Genomic DNA, 16,649 nt, shown 5'->3' on the forward strand with positions numbered 1-16,649 from the left:
TGAAGATCTACACATGAAGTCCTTAAACATTATATTAGAAGAATGTGTTGCAAAATTTTGTGTGAACATCGACGATCATGAAATTCCCTTCAAATAAGAACTTGGACTGTACAATGGGCTCAGTATTAGTGTATGAGCATGGGCCCGAAAAAAATGTTGCGCCCCCTTCAACTAACTTATGCAAATCTTAGAAATTTAGCAAATTGCAAAATAGGAAAATATCTAACATTTATTTTCAGCTTGATTTTTTTCTTAAAATTTTGCCATCCTAGGCCTGGGCCTATGCGTAAATATAGGCCTGAGTACAATCACAGTCTAGACGAGTGGTCGTCAGCACTTGCTGAAATGGTTAAAGGGTAAGCAGTGCAATGTAATATGCACCGTTGTGCAGCAGAAAGAGGGAGAGAGCATACCCACAAGCAGCCATGGATGTCCCATAGTGCAGTCTCTTATCTATGGGTAAGAGACGCTAACCCGATGGTGCACTGTGCTGATGACTGCTGATCTAGACTGTGGTACAGTCCTCTTATGTAGGACCTATACAAAGTTTAGGACACCTAAATCTTTTATTTGTTGATTTCTAAGTATAATGCAACAAGAGTAATGTTATAATTATACAGTGAAAGTTTATTGTATACTTTGCAAAGTGAATTTTAAAATTCTGATGTATGAATAACAATTTGAGTGAAGGCAGAAGCTATAATATCGTGTGTTTTCATAGACACACATGAAGCAAAACAAAGTTTGATAATCTTATTGGTTTCTATGTCCTATAGGACAGAGAGGTAAGAAAACTAGGAAGTTGTAATGGATTGCATAATAATGCCTATGGGGTGTTTATAGAGAATAGATTTATTTCGCATAAAATTCTAAAGGGGCGCTGGTAGTATTTTACCATGGATACCACAGTTTGCTCATCCCCTGTAAGTTCACAAAGCAATAAGGAATGACATGGATGTATTGGGTGCATGTTCCTGTAATATTCTAATTCACACACTACACTGTCGTGTGAATATGATCTCCGATCTTAGCGCCTCTCGATTTAGGTGTCTACAACCGCAGCCTGCTCTATTCCCTATTTCCCTCTATTCCTCCAATACCAATAGAGAAGGCTGTGCTGTACAGTAGTGCTGTCGTGCCAGATTTTGCTCACGGCCTATCGGGCCAATACATTGGCGTGCTTGCGTCATATATAATCAAAGTAAGTGGTAAGAGCTTGTTCGTGGTCTTACGTGAGTCCATGAAGCCGTGATAATTGTAGACCATTGCCAACTTCGATCAGGCGCAAAAACATACAAGCAATTTAAGAGAGAGAGAAAGATAGAATATATAGATTACTACGACAAAGAACATGGCGATGTTTAGGTAATGGTGATGTGTTTTGACATTTACAATTACAATACTACGTAAGAATAAGTGACAAGGATATTAAGTACGAAACAATAAACTAATTCGCCTTTTCTAAATGCACATAAAAGTTATGTTAGATTATTGCTAAGTGTTATCATTTGTACTCATGCCTGATGAAGATAGATTGTATATCTTTTGGTGACGTTTTCGTTGCGCAAGTATATTTTCCAACGTAAATGTGTGAATATATGCAAATGAACAGATTTCAAAGCACCTTGACTGTAGAAAAGTTGAGGTTAAGATATGTCTAAACTGCGCTGCTGAAAGTGACACGGAATATATCCTGCTCAACCTACTATAGTTTGGTCGAGAACGTATGTATACTTTGAACAGTACATTTAACTAATGCTATTGAGAATCCTACTGTTTGAATGATTCTGTGTTATTTTGTTTTTATTTGATTTTATGCTATTTTATGTATTAAAAATCTTTGAAGCGGGTATACCGTAGGCTACTCTTATTTTATTGTTGTTATGTTTACTTTTTTAACACCACAAATTCTAATGCATTGTTACTTCTACTAGACTTTAGAACAGTGTAATTGGGTAGCATGTGAGTATTGTTATCGTATTACATTTATATGTAATAATCATTACCTATGTACATATCTAGTGAACTCTATGTGAGCCTACTTCTTGAACATGCAACAGAAACTTCTAAATTTGTGTAGGCCTACCTTGTGATTTTTTTTTAAACTTGTAGCATGTTTCTAGAAAATAATGATCTTGTATAATACCGGGCATAATCTTGCTTCATGTCAAATCCGGCTCATATTACAAGCGAACACTCTTATTGTGCGGTTTAAACGTACTCAATTAGAATATTTTAATGAGATTAGGTGAAACCTCGTAAACATCTTTCTTGGATTGATTGTGTACTGCTAGAGGTTCTGAAAATCATTTTTCGTCTTAATAATCAATAAAACTTAATTGATAATGATCCATATAAATACAGCTGAAGGTTCTTTCTAGGTATCTGTAATTTGTTTATTATAGGCTGTGTAGGCTAATAGGTCTAAATGTGGATGTTATGCGTGCAGGCCTATGTAGACCTATATATACATGTGTATGAAAGCTATGTCCTACATTGCGTGCGTACAGATCATCATCGACTTAGATTTTTTTCGACATTTCTCATTTATATGATATGCTCAAAATCCCGATTTCAACATTTTTTACAGTTGTACAACGCTTCGAGCCCATTTTTGTGCAGGAAATAAGAATTCTTTTCATTTTATTGTCAGCCTGTAGGTCTAGGCCCTATCTATGTTAATGTGTGTGTCTGCTTGAGCGTCTATTCTTATATAGTAGCCTGGAGATCCATCATTTTACCCAGGCTTGCTCTCAGTGTGCCATGGCTACAGGCACACAACACTTGCCTGCCGACACTCCATTCGCTGAGCTGTCGGCAGATTGATGCATACATATTCTTAGGCATCAAGATAAATCGGATGAACGGATAAGGCTAACTTAGTAGACCATTATTTTGCAAATTAAAATTGTGAACGTGCCTAACATTGTTTACCTTTTCGAAAAAGCTGTTAAAATCGTTCTTCTTGTGCTTCGAGATAGTTTGTGTAGTGTCATGAAAATTTTCATTCATATGTTCAAGCTCTGCTTGCGAAGTGTTGGCTATTTCTTTTCTTATATTATTTTGCAGTTCATCTAATGTTTGCGGATTTAATTTACACATTCTTTTTTCAAAGTATCCCACAAATAAAAATTGCAGGGAATTAGGTCTGGGGATTGAGCAGGCCAAAACCTGCTGTAATTACTCTGTCACTGAAGACATCAGCAATGACACACAATGAAGTCTGGCTGTATGAGCTGTAGTTCCATCTTGCTGAAATACATCAGGTGTTCGTTCATCTTCAGTCAAGTGAGGAAAAAACTTTTTTCAAAATTATGGATACATACTGGGTAGCTGTCTTGGATTTTGTGTTGACCAGTGCCAATTAGCCTATTTTGACTGTTCACTCAGTCATGCACGTGAAATCACGCCTCGTCACTGGAAAACACTATTTGAGGAACATAGTATTAAAGTTAGACAGCTCCATTTTTTGGGATTTCGAGATATTGATTGTTTCTCATAGAATTTTGTGTGCTGAATACGATTCTGGAACTGTTTAGGTTCAAAGACAGACAGAACAGAGCGAAAATAGAACTTAATAGTGCGCTTTAAAATCAAAATGTAGACAACTCCACTGTAGTTTGATTTCAAATTAGGACAATTCCTTCAGTAACCAATGAGAAGCCCTCATTCGTATTACCTTTTCCCATCACGCATCGCGAATCCATCATGGCTGATTGTTTATATAATCGGTTTGTGGATGAATAAATACCATTTTACGTAAATTTGCTTTGAAACTAAGTTAGAAGAGACTTAGATCCAAAGTAGACGATTTCACTTTAAATATGGCTTCGTTTGATTTTAAAAAGAGACAACTCCACTTTAAATATGGCTTCATTTGGGTTCAAAAACAGACAACTCCATGACTTAGTTTCAGAGATAGAAAACTCCACTTTTTAAACTTAAATTTCGACCTGAATATTAATTTTAATCATATTTTGAAACCGAAAAAATATTTCTATGACCCATGAGAATGTTAAAAAAAATGTACTTATAACGGTGAGATTGGTTTCCAAGGATCTAGTTTTTCGTCTCTCCTGTGAAAAAAAAAAAAAAAAAAAAAAAAAAAAAACAAAAGTGGAGTTGTCCAACTTTGATACCAAGCTCCTCATTTGCAGGTTTAAATTGCCCACATACACGAACTCATGAAATCAGGTGCGAAACTATATTCTTCTGTGCAGATCCTTGTCCTCTAAGGCTTGAAATTCTGTCTTTTGTATGGACAAAATTCCAAGAATTTTGTTCTTTGACAGCAGAGTCCATATAAGCCAGATTCTATCTGATGCTTTTCCAATTCACTGTGGGCTAAAGCAAGGAGATGCACTATCACCTTTACTTTTTAACTTCGCTCTAGAATATGCTATTAGGAAAGTTCAGGATAATGGACAGGGTTTGGAATTGAACAGGTTCCATCAGCTTGTTGTCTATGCGGATGACGTGAATATGTTAGGAGAAAATCCACAAACGATTAGGGAAAACACGGAAATTGTACTTGAAGCAAGTAAAGCGATAAGTTTGGAAGTAAATCCCGAAAAGACAAAGTATATGATTATGTCTCGTGACCAGAATCTTGTACGAAATGGAAACATAAAAATTGGAGATTTACCCTTCGAAGAGGTGGAAAAATTCAAATATGGAGCAACAGTAACAAATATAAATGACACTCAGGAGGAAATTAAACGCAGAATAAATATGGGAAATGCGTGTTATTATTCGGTTGAGAAGCTTCTGTCATCTAGTCTGCTGTCAAAAAATCTGAAAGTTAGAATTTATAAAACAGTTATATTACTGGTTGTTCTGTATGGTTGTGAAACTTGGACTCTCACTTTGAGAGAGGAACAGAGATTAAGGGTTTTTGAAAATAAGGTTGTTAGGAAAATATTTGGGGCTAAGAAGGATAAAGTTACAGGTGAATGGAGAGAGTTACAGAACGCAGAACTGCACGCATTGTATTCTTCACCTGATGTAATTAGGAGCATTAAATCCAGGTATGGGCAGGGCATGTAACACATATGGGCGAATCCAGAAATGCATAGGCTATAGAATGTTAGGAGACTGGAGGGAAAAAGATCTTTGGGGAGGCTGAAACTTAGATGAGAGGATAATATTAAAATGGATTTGAGGGAGGTGGGATATGATGATGGAGAGTGGATTAATCTTGCACAGGATAGGGACCGATGGCGGGCTTATGTGAGGGCGGCAATGAACCTTCGGGTTCCTTAAAAGCCTTTTGTAAGTAAGTGTGCTGCATGATATAAGAATAGCACATCAAGTTTTTATTAAACAACCCCACGGAAGTGGACTGAGAGACAGACCCAAATACAGATGGTGAGACTGTGTAAATAAAGATATAATGAAAACAGAATTGTTAACTGGGAGGCAAGATCGAAAGATAGGGAAGACTGAAAGAGGTTGGTAGAGGAGGTGAAGTTCCACATAGGAATGTAGAGTCATCTAAGAATAATAATAATAATGATAATGATGATAATCCATAGCTTACTCCTGCTTGCTGGGCTAACTTGAACTTTCGTGGCGAACATTCTAATTGAGCACTGATATCAAGCTTTTCCTCTGTAAAGATGCGACTTACTTACTTACTTACTTACTTTTAAGGAACCCGGAGGTTCATTGCTGCCCTCACATAAGCCCGCCATTGGTCCCTATCGTGAGCAAAATTAATCCATTCTCTATCATCATATCCCACCTCCCTCAAATCCATTTTAATATTATCTTCCCATCTACGTCGCGGCCTCCCCAAAGGTCTTTTTCCCTCCGGTCTCCCAGCTAACACTCTATACGCATTTCTGGATTCGCCCATACGTGCTACATGCCCTCCCCATCTCAAACGTCTGGATTTAATGTTCCTAATTATGTCAGGTGAAGAATACAATGTGTGCAGTTCTGCATTGTGTAACTTTCTCCATTCTCCTGTAACTTCATCCCTCTTAGCCCCAAATATTTTCCTAAGCACCTTATTCTCAAACACCCTTAACCTATGTTCCTCTCTCAGAGTGAGAGTCCAAGTTTCACAACCATACAGAACAACCGGTAATATAACTGTTTTATAAATTCTAACTTTCAGATTTTTGGACAGCAGACTGGATGATAAAAGCTTCTCAACCGAATAATAACAGGCATTTCCCATATTTATTCTGTGTTTAATTTCCTCCCGAGTATCATTTATATTTGTTACTGTTGCTCGCAGATATTTGAACTTCTCCACCTCTTCAAAAGATAAATTTCCAGTTTGTATATTTCCATTTCGTACAATATTCTCGTGACGAGACATAATCATATACTTTGTCTTTTGGGGATTTACTTTCAAACCTATCTCTTTACCTTGTGACATCTTCGATTTTTTCCTTATCGAGTACCATTCCTGTAGTTTTGAATTTGTTGACTGTTTTGTGAGCTGTACGTCTGTTAGGCAGATCAACCCATTCCTGAAATGCAGTGTGATACTAAGCAGGTGATTTGTTTTTTTATAAAGTAAAACAAAAGAAAACTCTTTGTTCTGCACTAAATTTCTGCACGATGGCTCATGCACTCACAACCCAAGAGAACTGAACAACACCATAGCACTCTTCTCAGCTGCCTTGCCTTGTTTCTAGCTAACCTTGTGTGCCGTACTTTTCACTACCCATTTGTGGATGGGCATGGTCTGCTTGGCTACAGAACTGTGCTGCTGAAAGCGAGCTTGGGTAAAATGATGGTCCTGTATATTCCTACAGAGCAGTATGTATGTTAAGAGTTGTTCTTTTTTAATTTAATTTAATTTATTGCATTCCATATCAGTATTGTAGCTTTGAGATGAGGAGCAGCCAGAAATTATTAACACAAAGTAAGCGAATTAATTTAATTTGCTAGCATAAACAGTTCATCAATTGAGTACAGGGTGTCAATATGGAGAAAGTTTCTTAATTCTTGGCCGTTTTTCCTTAGCCCTTTAAGGGAATGAACAGGTGAAATATTCAAATTATGCATTTGTGATGCTAATGGACTGAAATTTTTACCACAGAGTGCTGATATGTGTTTAAAACATCCCTATAAATTTCATCAATGTATCTTAATTAGTTTTGAAGAAATTAATTATTTACCAATTAATACTAATTAATATTTAAAAAATGCTGCATGATGAACGCTTAACATTATGAATTTAAAAAAAATATAGAACAGTTCCTCTAACAATAATAAAACATCTATCACATGATTTTTAGTTAGCACTTCTTAGTTTCTGAGAAAAAAATTCAAAACTGGGTGAGTGCCAATTTAAAGAAAAAAATTAATTTCATGCATCTTAATCAATTTATATCTTGGCAAATAATAAATATTTTAAAAATCCATGTGACAGTCTTTTTCCTTTAGGTAATGTGGGCTTGTGGTAAAAATTTAATCACTATTGGTTAAGAAATGCATCATATGGAGCAATTTGAACATGTTAAAATGTAATAAAATTTAAAAGGGAGAAAATCAAGTTTTAAAGTACAACACTATGTTTGAGTACTTACACATTATGGAAATTGCTTAAAACCCTCCTGCCTGATATGTTGACCCCTCCTGCTGCTTTTTCCTACTTTCAGTGACACTTTTTGACAAACGTAGCTTCTTCCTGCTTGTTTTGAAGTTCTCACTGGTTGAAGTAGCCGCTTGCTGCAGTCGACGCTTGTCTCTCCTATTGCTAATTTTGTATGCTGCAGGAGATAATTTCACTGTTGACACTAAATCTCTCATGGAAATGTTTGCTGTACAACCCATGTTAAATTCAGTCACAGCAGAAGTAACAGCCACTTCAAGTTTTTTTTTTGATACAAAAATTTCTTTTGGGCACTTCCGCCATATCACACTATGAACACTTTCATTCACATTTTGAGTTTTTCCTGCAGTGCACTTGCTAAGAAGTTCATCACTAGCTAGTCTACAGTACACTGGCATGATTTTAGCCACAACATCAGGTCGCAACACTGTCTTCATGGTTTTCAAGTCATGCTTCGGAACAGCTTCTTGCTTCGCAATGGCCCGGTTGAAGAAGCACCATGACTTTTCACCACTAGGGCATCTTGAATGCAGGGGCTTGTCATCCGTGGACATTGCATGGTCAAGTGTTGCATAAATGGCTTTCTTCATCTTGTTTACATCGGGGATATTATCAATAATGGCCTTTCTGTAGTAATTTTGCAGTCGAGGTATCATTTCTGCAGTCAGACTTCCCTTTTTTTTGCCTCCGATTGAGGAATCTGTCCCTCTCCATTCCCTAACAATATTCTGTAGACCTTTACCTACTCTCTTAGCAACGTGGTTCACACATTCTTCTTTTCTAATGTCAATGCCTTCACCATAAACTTGAAGCTGCTGAAGGTGATGGTGTGTTTTTGCATCCCCGTCAGACAATAAGGTTGTGTACCTCATATTACACAACCTAATGGACCGGGTCCAGAGAATTTCTGCAGCTTTCATCTCCATGGCATTTGAAGATCCATCAAAATTTTTCTCACAAACACCAGCATCTTTGTGACTTTGATACCACTGTTTATATTCGTCACTTGCAACATCCATTTTTTTTTCTGTCTTTTCACAAGTACTGCAATATTTTGACATTATTTCAAAATCTAACACTAGCCCTGTTAAAATATCTATGACTAAACCTAAACCATACTTTGATGTATGTCCACGCTTCATCCATGTGCCATCGTATGACACACCAATATTTATAACATCACTATCACTAATAGAACTGTCCACTTCCATGTGAGCTCGTCTAACTGCAGAGTGAGCATTTCTCAACACATGTTGTCTAACAAGTTTGTTTTCTTCTGTCAGTTTTATCAGGTGAGAGTTGAAGGATGGTGAGCTCAAACCTGCCATACCCATAGCCATACAATGTTGTTCCATAGCAGAGTGTCCTTTTCCCATGGTAACAAAGGCGTTGACCATTCTCCTATTTACATCGAAGGGAGGTCGAGTTGACTCAGTGTTACCTACCTTAGGGCTTGTATACATTTCATTCAACACTGTGTTGCAATTATAACACTTCACTATCACTTTAAATGCAAAGCCTGATGGTTCAGTAAGCTCAGCTTTTGCACTATCCATTCCACATTCACCACATTTTACTCCTTTATACAGTTCACTCCACAAACTTACATGCACTAATGTGTAGTCTTCACTACACTGGGGGGCACTTATATTTGAATTCTCCTGCAAGTTGCCATATTTTATCAACTTTATCTCACTAGCACTTTGTTTATTATTTGTTTCTTTTGACACTTGATCTTCATTATCACCAACTAGGCCTAACACATTTTCTTGTTGCACACATTCCACAATAGTTTTGGCATTCTTCCACCTTATATTTGCTAAATTTTTAGCCCTATTAGCATATTTTGATCGTTTCTTGCCCTTATTATGAATGTCACTTAGTCTATTCATGTTTAGAAAACTAAAACTATGCCTAAAATGCTAAATGTTGAGTTATACACGTGGTCTTGAATGTTATTGTGACGATTCCTAACCTAATGCACTTATACTAACTTATTCACACTAATATATACAACTAATTGAATACAAAATTAGTGTAAAACTTTAATAACATCCTAAATAACACGAAATCAGCAAAACAAGTATGAATATTCACGTACAAACGCACAAACTCGAGAAGAAACGGTCCACAAACAATATTTTGCCGTTCAGTTTCAAAACGAAGTATTTGCAGGGCTGACAGGCAAGCTGATAGTATATTCAGGAGTGACAACAAACTTAATTTCACTAGATACACACCAGAAAAAAAACTAGCCCGCTTTATTCAAATTACAAAGCTCAACATAAACTTTAGAGCTGACAGCTCGTTTAAAGGGCAACGAAGCACGTGCAAGCAGACATTTAAACGTCATGTGACACGCTTTAAAGGGCTCCCAAATAAAAAATGAGGCCATATTATGAAAGTAGAAGGTTTAAATAAAATTATGAACATAAAAACAAAAATTTGTATTTTTTTCCATTTTTCCACATTTTTCACTTGTTCGTTCCCTTAAAGCTTTAAGATAGTTAGTCTAGGCCAGAGATGGGCATCGTGCCTCACTTGAGAATTTGTGTCTCACTGACCTTCACAGAGCTTATCGCTCTGAGTGACATCATCTTCACAGTCCCCGTTCCTCCCTCACGTAGCTCCTAGGCATGGGCAGGTTCTATATCAGTTTCATAAGCAATATCAGTGGTGGCATAATGGCATTATCAAAGCAGTGTATACGCGTTAGAAAACGATTATTTCATGAGAAATGGGAGGAAGAGTTTTTTTGGTGTTTAGAAGGGGAAAACATACAATGTATGTTATGCTCGAAAATCCTATTAGGCATTAATAAATTTAATATACAACGACATTACTCCTTATGTCATAAAGAACATGCTGAATTATAAGGTAAGACAAATTAAATGTTATTTTTCGTACTATTCCGAAGAAAATTTATGATCTAAACATTTGCATAGTATACTAAAAACGACATTATACCTTAAACACGCTGCATTAAAAGGTAGCCTACGAGGAATTAAATGTTGTTTGTACGTATTATTTCCAAAAGAAATTTATAAAAAAAATATCAAATGTGCGTAGAAAACGAAATATGATTTTCTGAAATTATTTTAGGTCGAGAACGTGCAAATCTATTAAGTAATCTTGATAAACGCCAGAATATTCAAGAAAATAAACGTAGACAATGTGATGGAATATTATTGGCTAGTTACGCAATTTCTCGCCTGTGATTTAAATCGATTCCGTGATGGAGAAATAGTAAAGAGGTTTATGATTAAAGCTGCCGAATTAATTTGCCAAATTGAATAAAAGTTCTCGAGTCTCTCACGTTAACCAAACGCTTACTAATAATTCGCCACTGACTGCCTTAGCGATTACGATAAGGTGACGCAGGTCACAGCAGTTTATATTTCCCATCCTACTCTGCAGTCTGCTCTCCTAGTAAACAAACTATTTCAAATCGAGTGCCTCACGTAACCGAAAATTGTGCCCATGTATGGTCTAGGCAGTGGATTGGTGACTAATACATGAATTGTGAACTCTTTTTTTATAACTGCTGAGGCTCTGTTCTGGGCCTGTATTGTATCTTTTATATATAAACGATTTACCCATGTATGTAAGAAATCATTTTATGTGAATATATGCTGATGATACTTCTGTTATTGTAAAAGATGGAAATGAACTGGATTTAGAGACAACCTGTTGTGACCTGTTAAAGGATCTCAAAACATGGTTTGTTAGCAATCTGCTTCACTTAAATGTTAATAAGACCGGATATATTCACTTTCACAATTCTCAAAAGAAAAATTTGAAGGACATTAATATTTCTATTCAAGATCAATACTTATGTAAGTGGGAAACTACTAAATTCTTGGGCATTACATTTGATGATTGTTTGTCTTGGAGACCCCATTGCACAAGTTTAATTTCTAAACTCAATAGTATTTGTTATCAAATCAGAATTTTGAGGACGATATTAAATCACGATGTATTAATGTCTAATTATTTCGCATACGTCAAATCAAGGCTTTCATATGGTATTTGTTTTTGGGGATCTGGAACCATGCTGAATGATATATTTATTGCTCAAAAGCGTATTGTAAGATGCATAGCGGGCGTTGACAGTAGGACCTCTTGTAGGGAACATTTTTTACAATATAATATTCTTACTGTTTATGGTTTATATATTTTTAATGTTTTACAACTAATTTATAAATATCTGTCTGATTTTCACCAAAATCGTAGACTTCCATACCTACGATACTCGTAACAAAAATAGTTTAACTATTCCAGCACACCATCTTACAAACACTAGTAGAACCTATATGGTCTTTGGTATCAAAATCTACAATAGTTTGCCTGATGACATCAAATATAGGCTACAAAAAATTCTCTCAAATTTAGGAATTATATAAAAACGAAATTAATAAAATTGTGTCCCTAAAATCTTGAGGATGCATGCATGGGCCCTCGAAATGAATAATGTTTTTTATATTTGACTTATTTTAAATTAAATCGTAATTGTATATATTTGACCATGTCTATGCATCTATAACAGATAGCAGATGGAGATCTGATTTGTGCCTTGTATTAAAATTATGAATGTTCTGATTAGTAGTACCAGTACTTAAACTATCTAGATTTTTAATATAAAATATCACTTGGGAACAAATGTAGGTACTCGCGAGGTAAGGTCAATATTTCTAAATTTTGAAAGATTGTTGTACAGGATTTCCTGTGCACGTGCCATTATTCTTAGGACTTTCTTTTGTAAAAGAAAATATGTTTAGCTTCCAGTGAGTTAGCCAAGATTATTGATCTATATTTCATTGTAGAATGGAAGTACTTACCCAAAGTTTGCCGTTGTAAGGGTGTTTATATCATTGGTAGAAGTTAGGGATCTTAATGCGTAACAGGCGGAGTTCAGTTTAGGAGTAATATATTCTGATTTGTATTTTTCAAATAAGTGATTAAATGGCGATCTTACTCGTGTTAATTATGTAAGCATGTGTGGCTTACAGCTGTTTCGGTGCTACTTGACACCATCCTCAGAGCCCACTAGATCTCGGCGCTGTCTCAACTTCACTGCCTGTTGTGTGGGTGGGTTCGTGTGATGAAGAGTTGTGTCAAATAGTGTGTGTGTTCTGAAATTGATCTGTGTGTTGAGAATTTGATTTAATCAATTATTTATATTCAAGTGTTAAAAGTAGTATACGAAAGATTCAACATGTAGTTTTCAGTTCAAGTGATTATCCAATTCCAATCCAAGAAACTTCGTGCTTAGGCATACAGATTCTTTGAGATCAGTTGCATTTGAACTAACATTGAAGGAAATCTGAGAAATAGCCTATTAAATTATATTACCAAATTTGTCAGTTTAAGTTGGAAAGTAAAAAGTTGCCAAAGTATTGTGATGGGCCCTACTGCAAAAAAAATAACTCATTTTCGAGATTGTCCTAGAAATACAAGTTTTCAGCATTCCTGTTACCGAAAATAGCCTATTTTGGTACACCATCTGTATAATGTGTGCATCGAACCCTGAAACTTTTAGTGAGGGAAGTGGGGAAAAAAACCAGAGGCGGTATGCTAGGTTAGATGAGGAGATATCTAAGTGACATGAGACCAAGAAATGGGACAAGATTAAAGTAGGTTAAATTAGGCGACATGACATGAGGCTGAGAAATGCGACAAGGTTAGAGTGGTTTAACTGGTAGAATAGCTAAATGACAGGAGACTGAGTATTGTGAGAAGGTTAGAGTGGGTTAGCTGATGGGATAAGTAAGTGATAGGAGACTGAGTACTGTGACAAGGTTAGAATGGGTTAGCTGAGGGGATAACTAAGTGACATGAGGCCGAGGACTGTGTCAAGGTTAGGGTAAGTTGAAAGGATAGCTGAGTGACATGAGGCCGAGAACTGTGACAAAGTTAGATAGACTGAGGACTGTGACGAGGTTAGAGTGATTTTTTATTGCCTTTGCTCAACTTTAGTACTTAGTTTGTACATATTCCCCAAGTCAAAACAAGGAGTTCTGAATAAATGATGCGCCATCAGCTAAAGTAAATAATTACGAAAGTCTTTGTTCCTAAAAGAAATTAGCACAAACTGGCAACCTACTCTAACCATTTATTATTTTTATTTTTTACTTAAGATGAAGTAATAAATGAAATCCTAGGCTGCCATTACTTTCACGATGTCCTGCTGCGAACCTTGCAACTGACAAGCTGAGCCACATGTGTCTGCTTTTCTTGCTGGAAATGCTGCCTGTTTGCATATGCATATTCTTGACATCAAACAATGAATACAAGAGAATTAAAGTGAAAAAAAAAAAAAGAAAACATCTGAACAAATATGAAGTGGAATGAGAGAGAAATTGCAAGTGTAATTAAGTGAATTAGATATTTCGTGTTTTTCAATGTTATGGGTTGGGAGTAGTATGAGGGGTACTATAACTGTAGGAGTATGATAGAAATAAATATATGGAAAGAGATAATAAAATAGGAAATTTAGGAGTGAAGCGAAAAGAAAGAGATAAATATGTAAAAAAAAAAAAGAGGATAGGAAAAAAAAAAGTGATGTAAGTGTTGTAAAATAGAGTAAACGGAAAAGTCAGCAAGTAATGAGGAGAAAATAGCAGGAAAACAATGATTAAGAGTAGGTAGGATTTGAGGGTAGAGAAGAAAATAAATAAATAACGCAAATTATTAAGGAAGGAAGATGCAATATTTAATAGGTGAGCGAGAAATGGAAGGGAGACAGTCTAGGTAGGAGGGAGAGAATAGAAGAGGATAGAGGAGGAAGGACATATAGCAATTCAGTCATAACAGAACATTCGAAAGTAATCAGGAAATTCTCGGCAAAGAATACATTAATAGAAAAGAGTTATATGTATTAAAGGGATGGTGGATCGAAAAACAGAAATGTAAAGGTCCACCATAACTGTGAATTGTAAAGCTGACTGACAAAATGTATCATATCATATATTCTTGACATATTGGTAAAACTTGTTGTATCGGAATGTAAAAGTCTCTCTGTATGACTTCAGCAAATCATGTTCATACCTGCATATGCATGTGTCGTGAATTATCAGATATTAAAACAACAAACTGACGTGTATGAATTTCAGTTTCTGTATAGCGATGTCCATCTGTTTCGACGAACATTCAAGTCCTCGCTGTTAAAAAGTTAATCTATTTCTAGTGTTTTCAGGTCTCCCGTATTTTACTCGCATTTTCTCCAGTCTCCCATATTTTACTCACATTTTCTCTAGTCTCCCCTTTCACGTATATTTGGTAGTGTTTTCTCCCATATTTCATAAAGATTTAGTTGGTTATTTAAAAAGTAACTATAAATAGTGCTGTGATACTATGAACATAGTTTGAGAAAGTTCGAGCCCGGGCCAGGTCGATGGCATTTAAGTGTGCTTAAATGCGACAGGCTCATGTCAGTAGATTTACTGGTATGTAAAAGAATTCCTGCGGGACAAAATTCCGGCACATGCGGCGATGCTGATATAACCTCTGCAGTTGCGAGTGTCGTTAAATAAAACATAACATTTGTTTGAGAATAAGGTGCTTAGGAAAATATTTGGGACTAAGAGAGATGAAGTTCTAGAAGAATGGAGAAAGTTACACAACACAGAACTGCACGCATTGTATTCTTCACCTGACATAATTAGGAACATTAAATCCAGACGTTTAAGATGGACAGGGCATGTAGCACGTATGGGCGAATCCAGAAATGGATATAGAGTGCTAGTTGGTAGGCCGTAGGGAATAAGACATTTGGGAAGGCCGAGACGTAGATGGGAGGATAATATTAAAATGGATTTGAGGGAAGTGGGATATGATGGTAGAGACTAGATTAATCTTGCTGAGAATAGGGACCGATGGTGGGCTTATGTGAGGGCAGCAATGAACCTCTGGGTTCCTTAAAAATCATAAGTAAGTATGTATGAACCTTTTCTGTAATCTTTTCAGTCATAAATATAACTAAATACTCTTGAAACAGAATACCTGTTTCACATCAGATTATCCATTTTCTGTTCAGAGAAACAGGAAACTGCAAATTTATAAAACAGTAATTCAAAGTATTCTTACCTATGGCGCAAAAGTATGGCGGATTTCTACAAGGGAACAAAATAAAATTTTGGCTACAGAAATGGATGTTTTAAGAAGATCAGCAGGGAAATCAAGGAAAGAAAGAGTTAAAAATAGACAGATAAAAGAAAGTATGAAAGTAGAGGAAGAACCAGACATTATTGACGTTATAGAGAACAAAAGACTACAATGGTATGGACATGTGAAGAGAATGACAGAGGAACGACTACCACGACAGATTATGGAGTGGATACGGACAGAAAGAAGGAAAAGAGGTCGTCCAGCAAAGACGTGGGTAGAAGGGGTACAGACTGCCATGACTTCCAGGAATTTGACACCAGAACAGTGGATGGATAGGGAGGATTGGCATTTGGTTTCCGGAAGACGTCATCAGCAGTCATGAAACTGGAAGAAGAAGAGAAGAAGAGAAGAAGAAGGTTAGGACACCATCTCGCGTTCTTTTATTATTTCCAGTAAAATGATTGTTAAGCCATTGATTTTCTCTTAAGGCCCTCTAAACTCACACTCTTACGATTCCCTCCTAATTTTACATGTCTTTGCAGCGAGAATATGCATAAAAACAGTCTTGTAACCTCTAGAAATCTTTTCTAAGCTAGCCATGTTACAAAAAGTGCATACCATAGTTTGTTTTACAAGTGGAGTCCACAGGTTATGGATCTGATTTTGTTGAACTCTTATGAAGTCAATCTACATAGATGGAAAGCAGTAACCATCTGAAAATCCTGTCGAATGGACCTTCATTTTCGAGTTGTCAGTTTAAAAGAATTTTCTTATAGTTCTTACAAGACTAAAGTGAGAAGGCATTTTAGGAGTCCTGTAGCATAATGAATAAGGTGATGGACTGACAATCATGAGGTTGATAGTTTGAGCCTACCTGTCACCAGATTGTTTTAATTGATTTTAAAATTATTTTCATATTTTTCATTCTCATCTTTTCTTTCACTATATTTTTTATATTTTATATATTTTT

The 16,649-nt window shown here is 36.1% G+C and overlaps 1 protein-coding gene across 4 annotated transcripts in view; it reads left to right on the forward strand.

The window, feature by feature from the left end:
* Window positions 1–1,284: 1,284 nt before the first annotated feature.
* Orp8 (Oxysterol-binding protein-related protein 8) overlaps window positions 1,285–16,649 on the forward strand; it is a 127,967-nt gene continuing 112,602 nt past the window's right edge. For 3 of the 4 annotated variants that reach the window (XM_069831684.1, XM_069831680.1, XM_069831682.1), the window contains exon 1: window positions 1,285–1,365. In XM_069831684.1, coding sequence (XP_069687785.1) covers window positions 1,352–1,365 — 14 coding nt within the window. In that variant the 5' untranslated portion in view covers window positions 1,285–1,351. Of the gene's footprint in view, window positions 1,725–16,649 lie in introns of all 4 variants that reach the window. The other variant, XM_069831681.1, reaches the window with a different exon arrangement.

The sequence above is a fragment of the Periplaneta americana genome, chromosome 7 (assembly GCF_040183065.1).
Source record: "Periplaneta americana isolate PAMFEO1 chromosome 7, P.americana_PAMFEO1_priV1, whole genome shotgun sequence".
NCBI lineage: Eukaryota > Metazoa > Arthropoda > Insecta > Blattodea > Blattidae > Periplaneta > Periplaneta americana.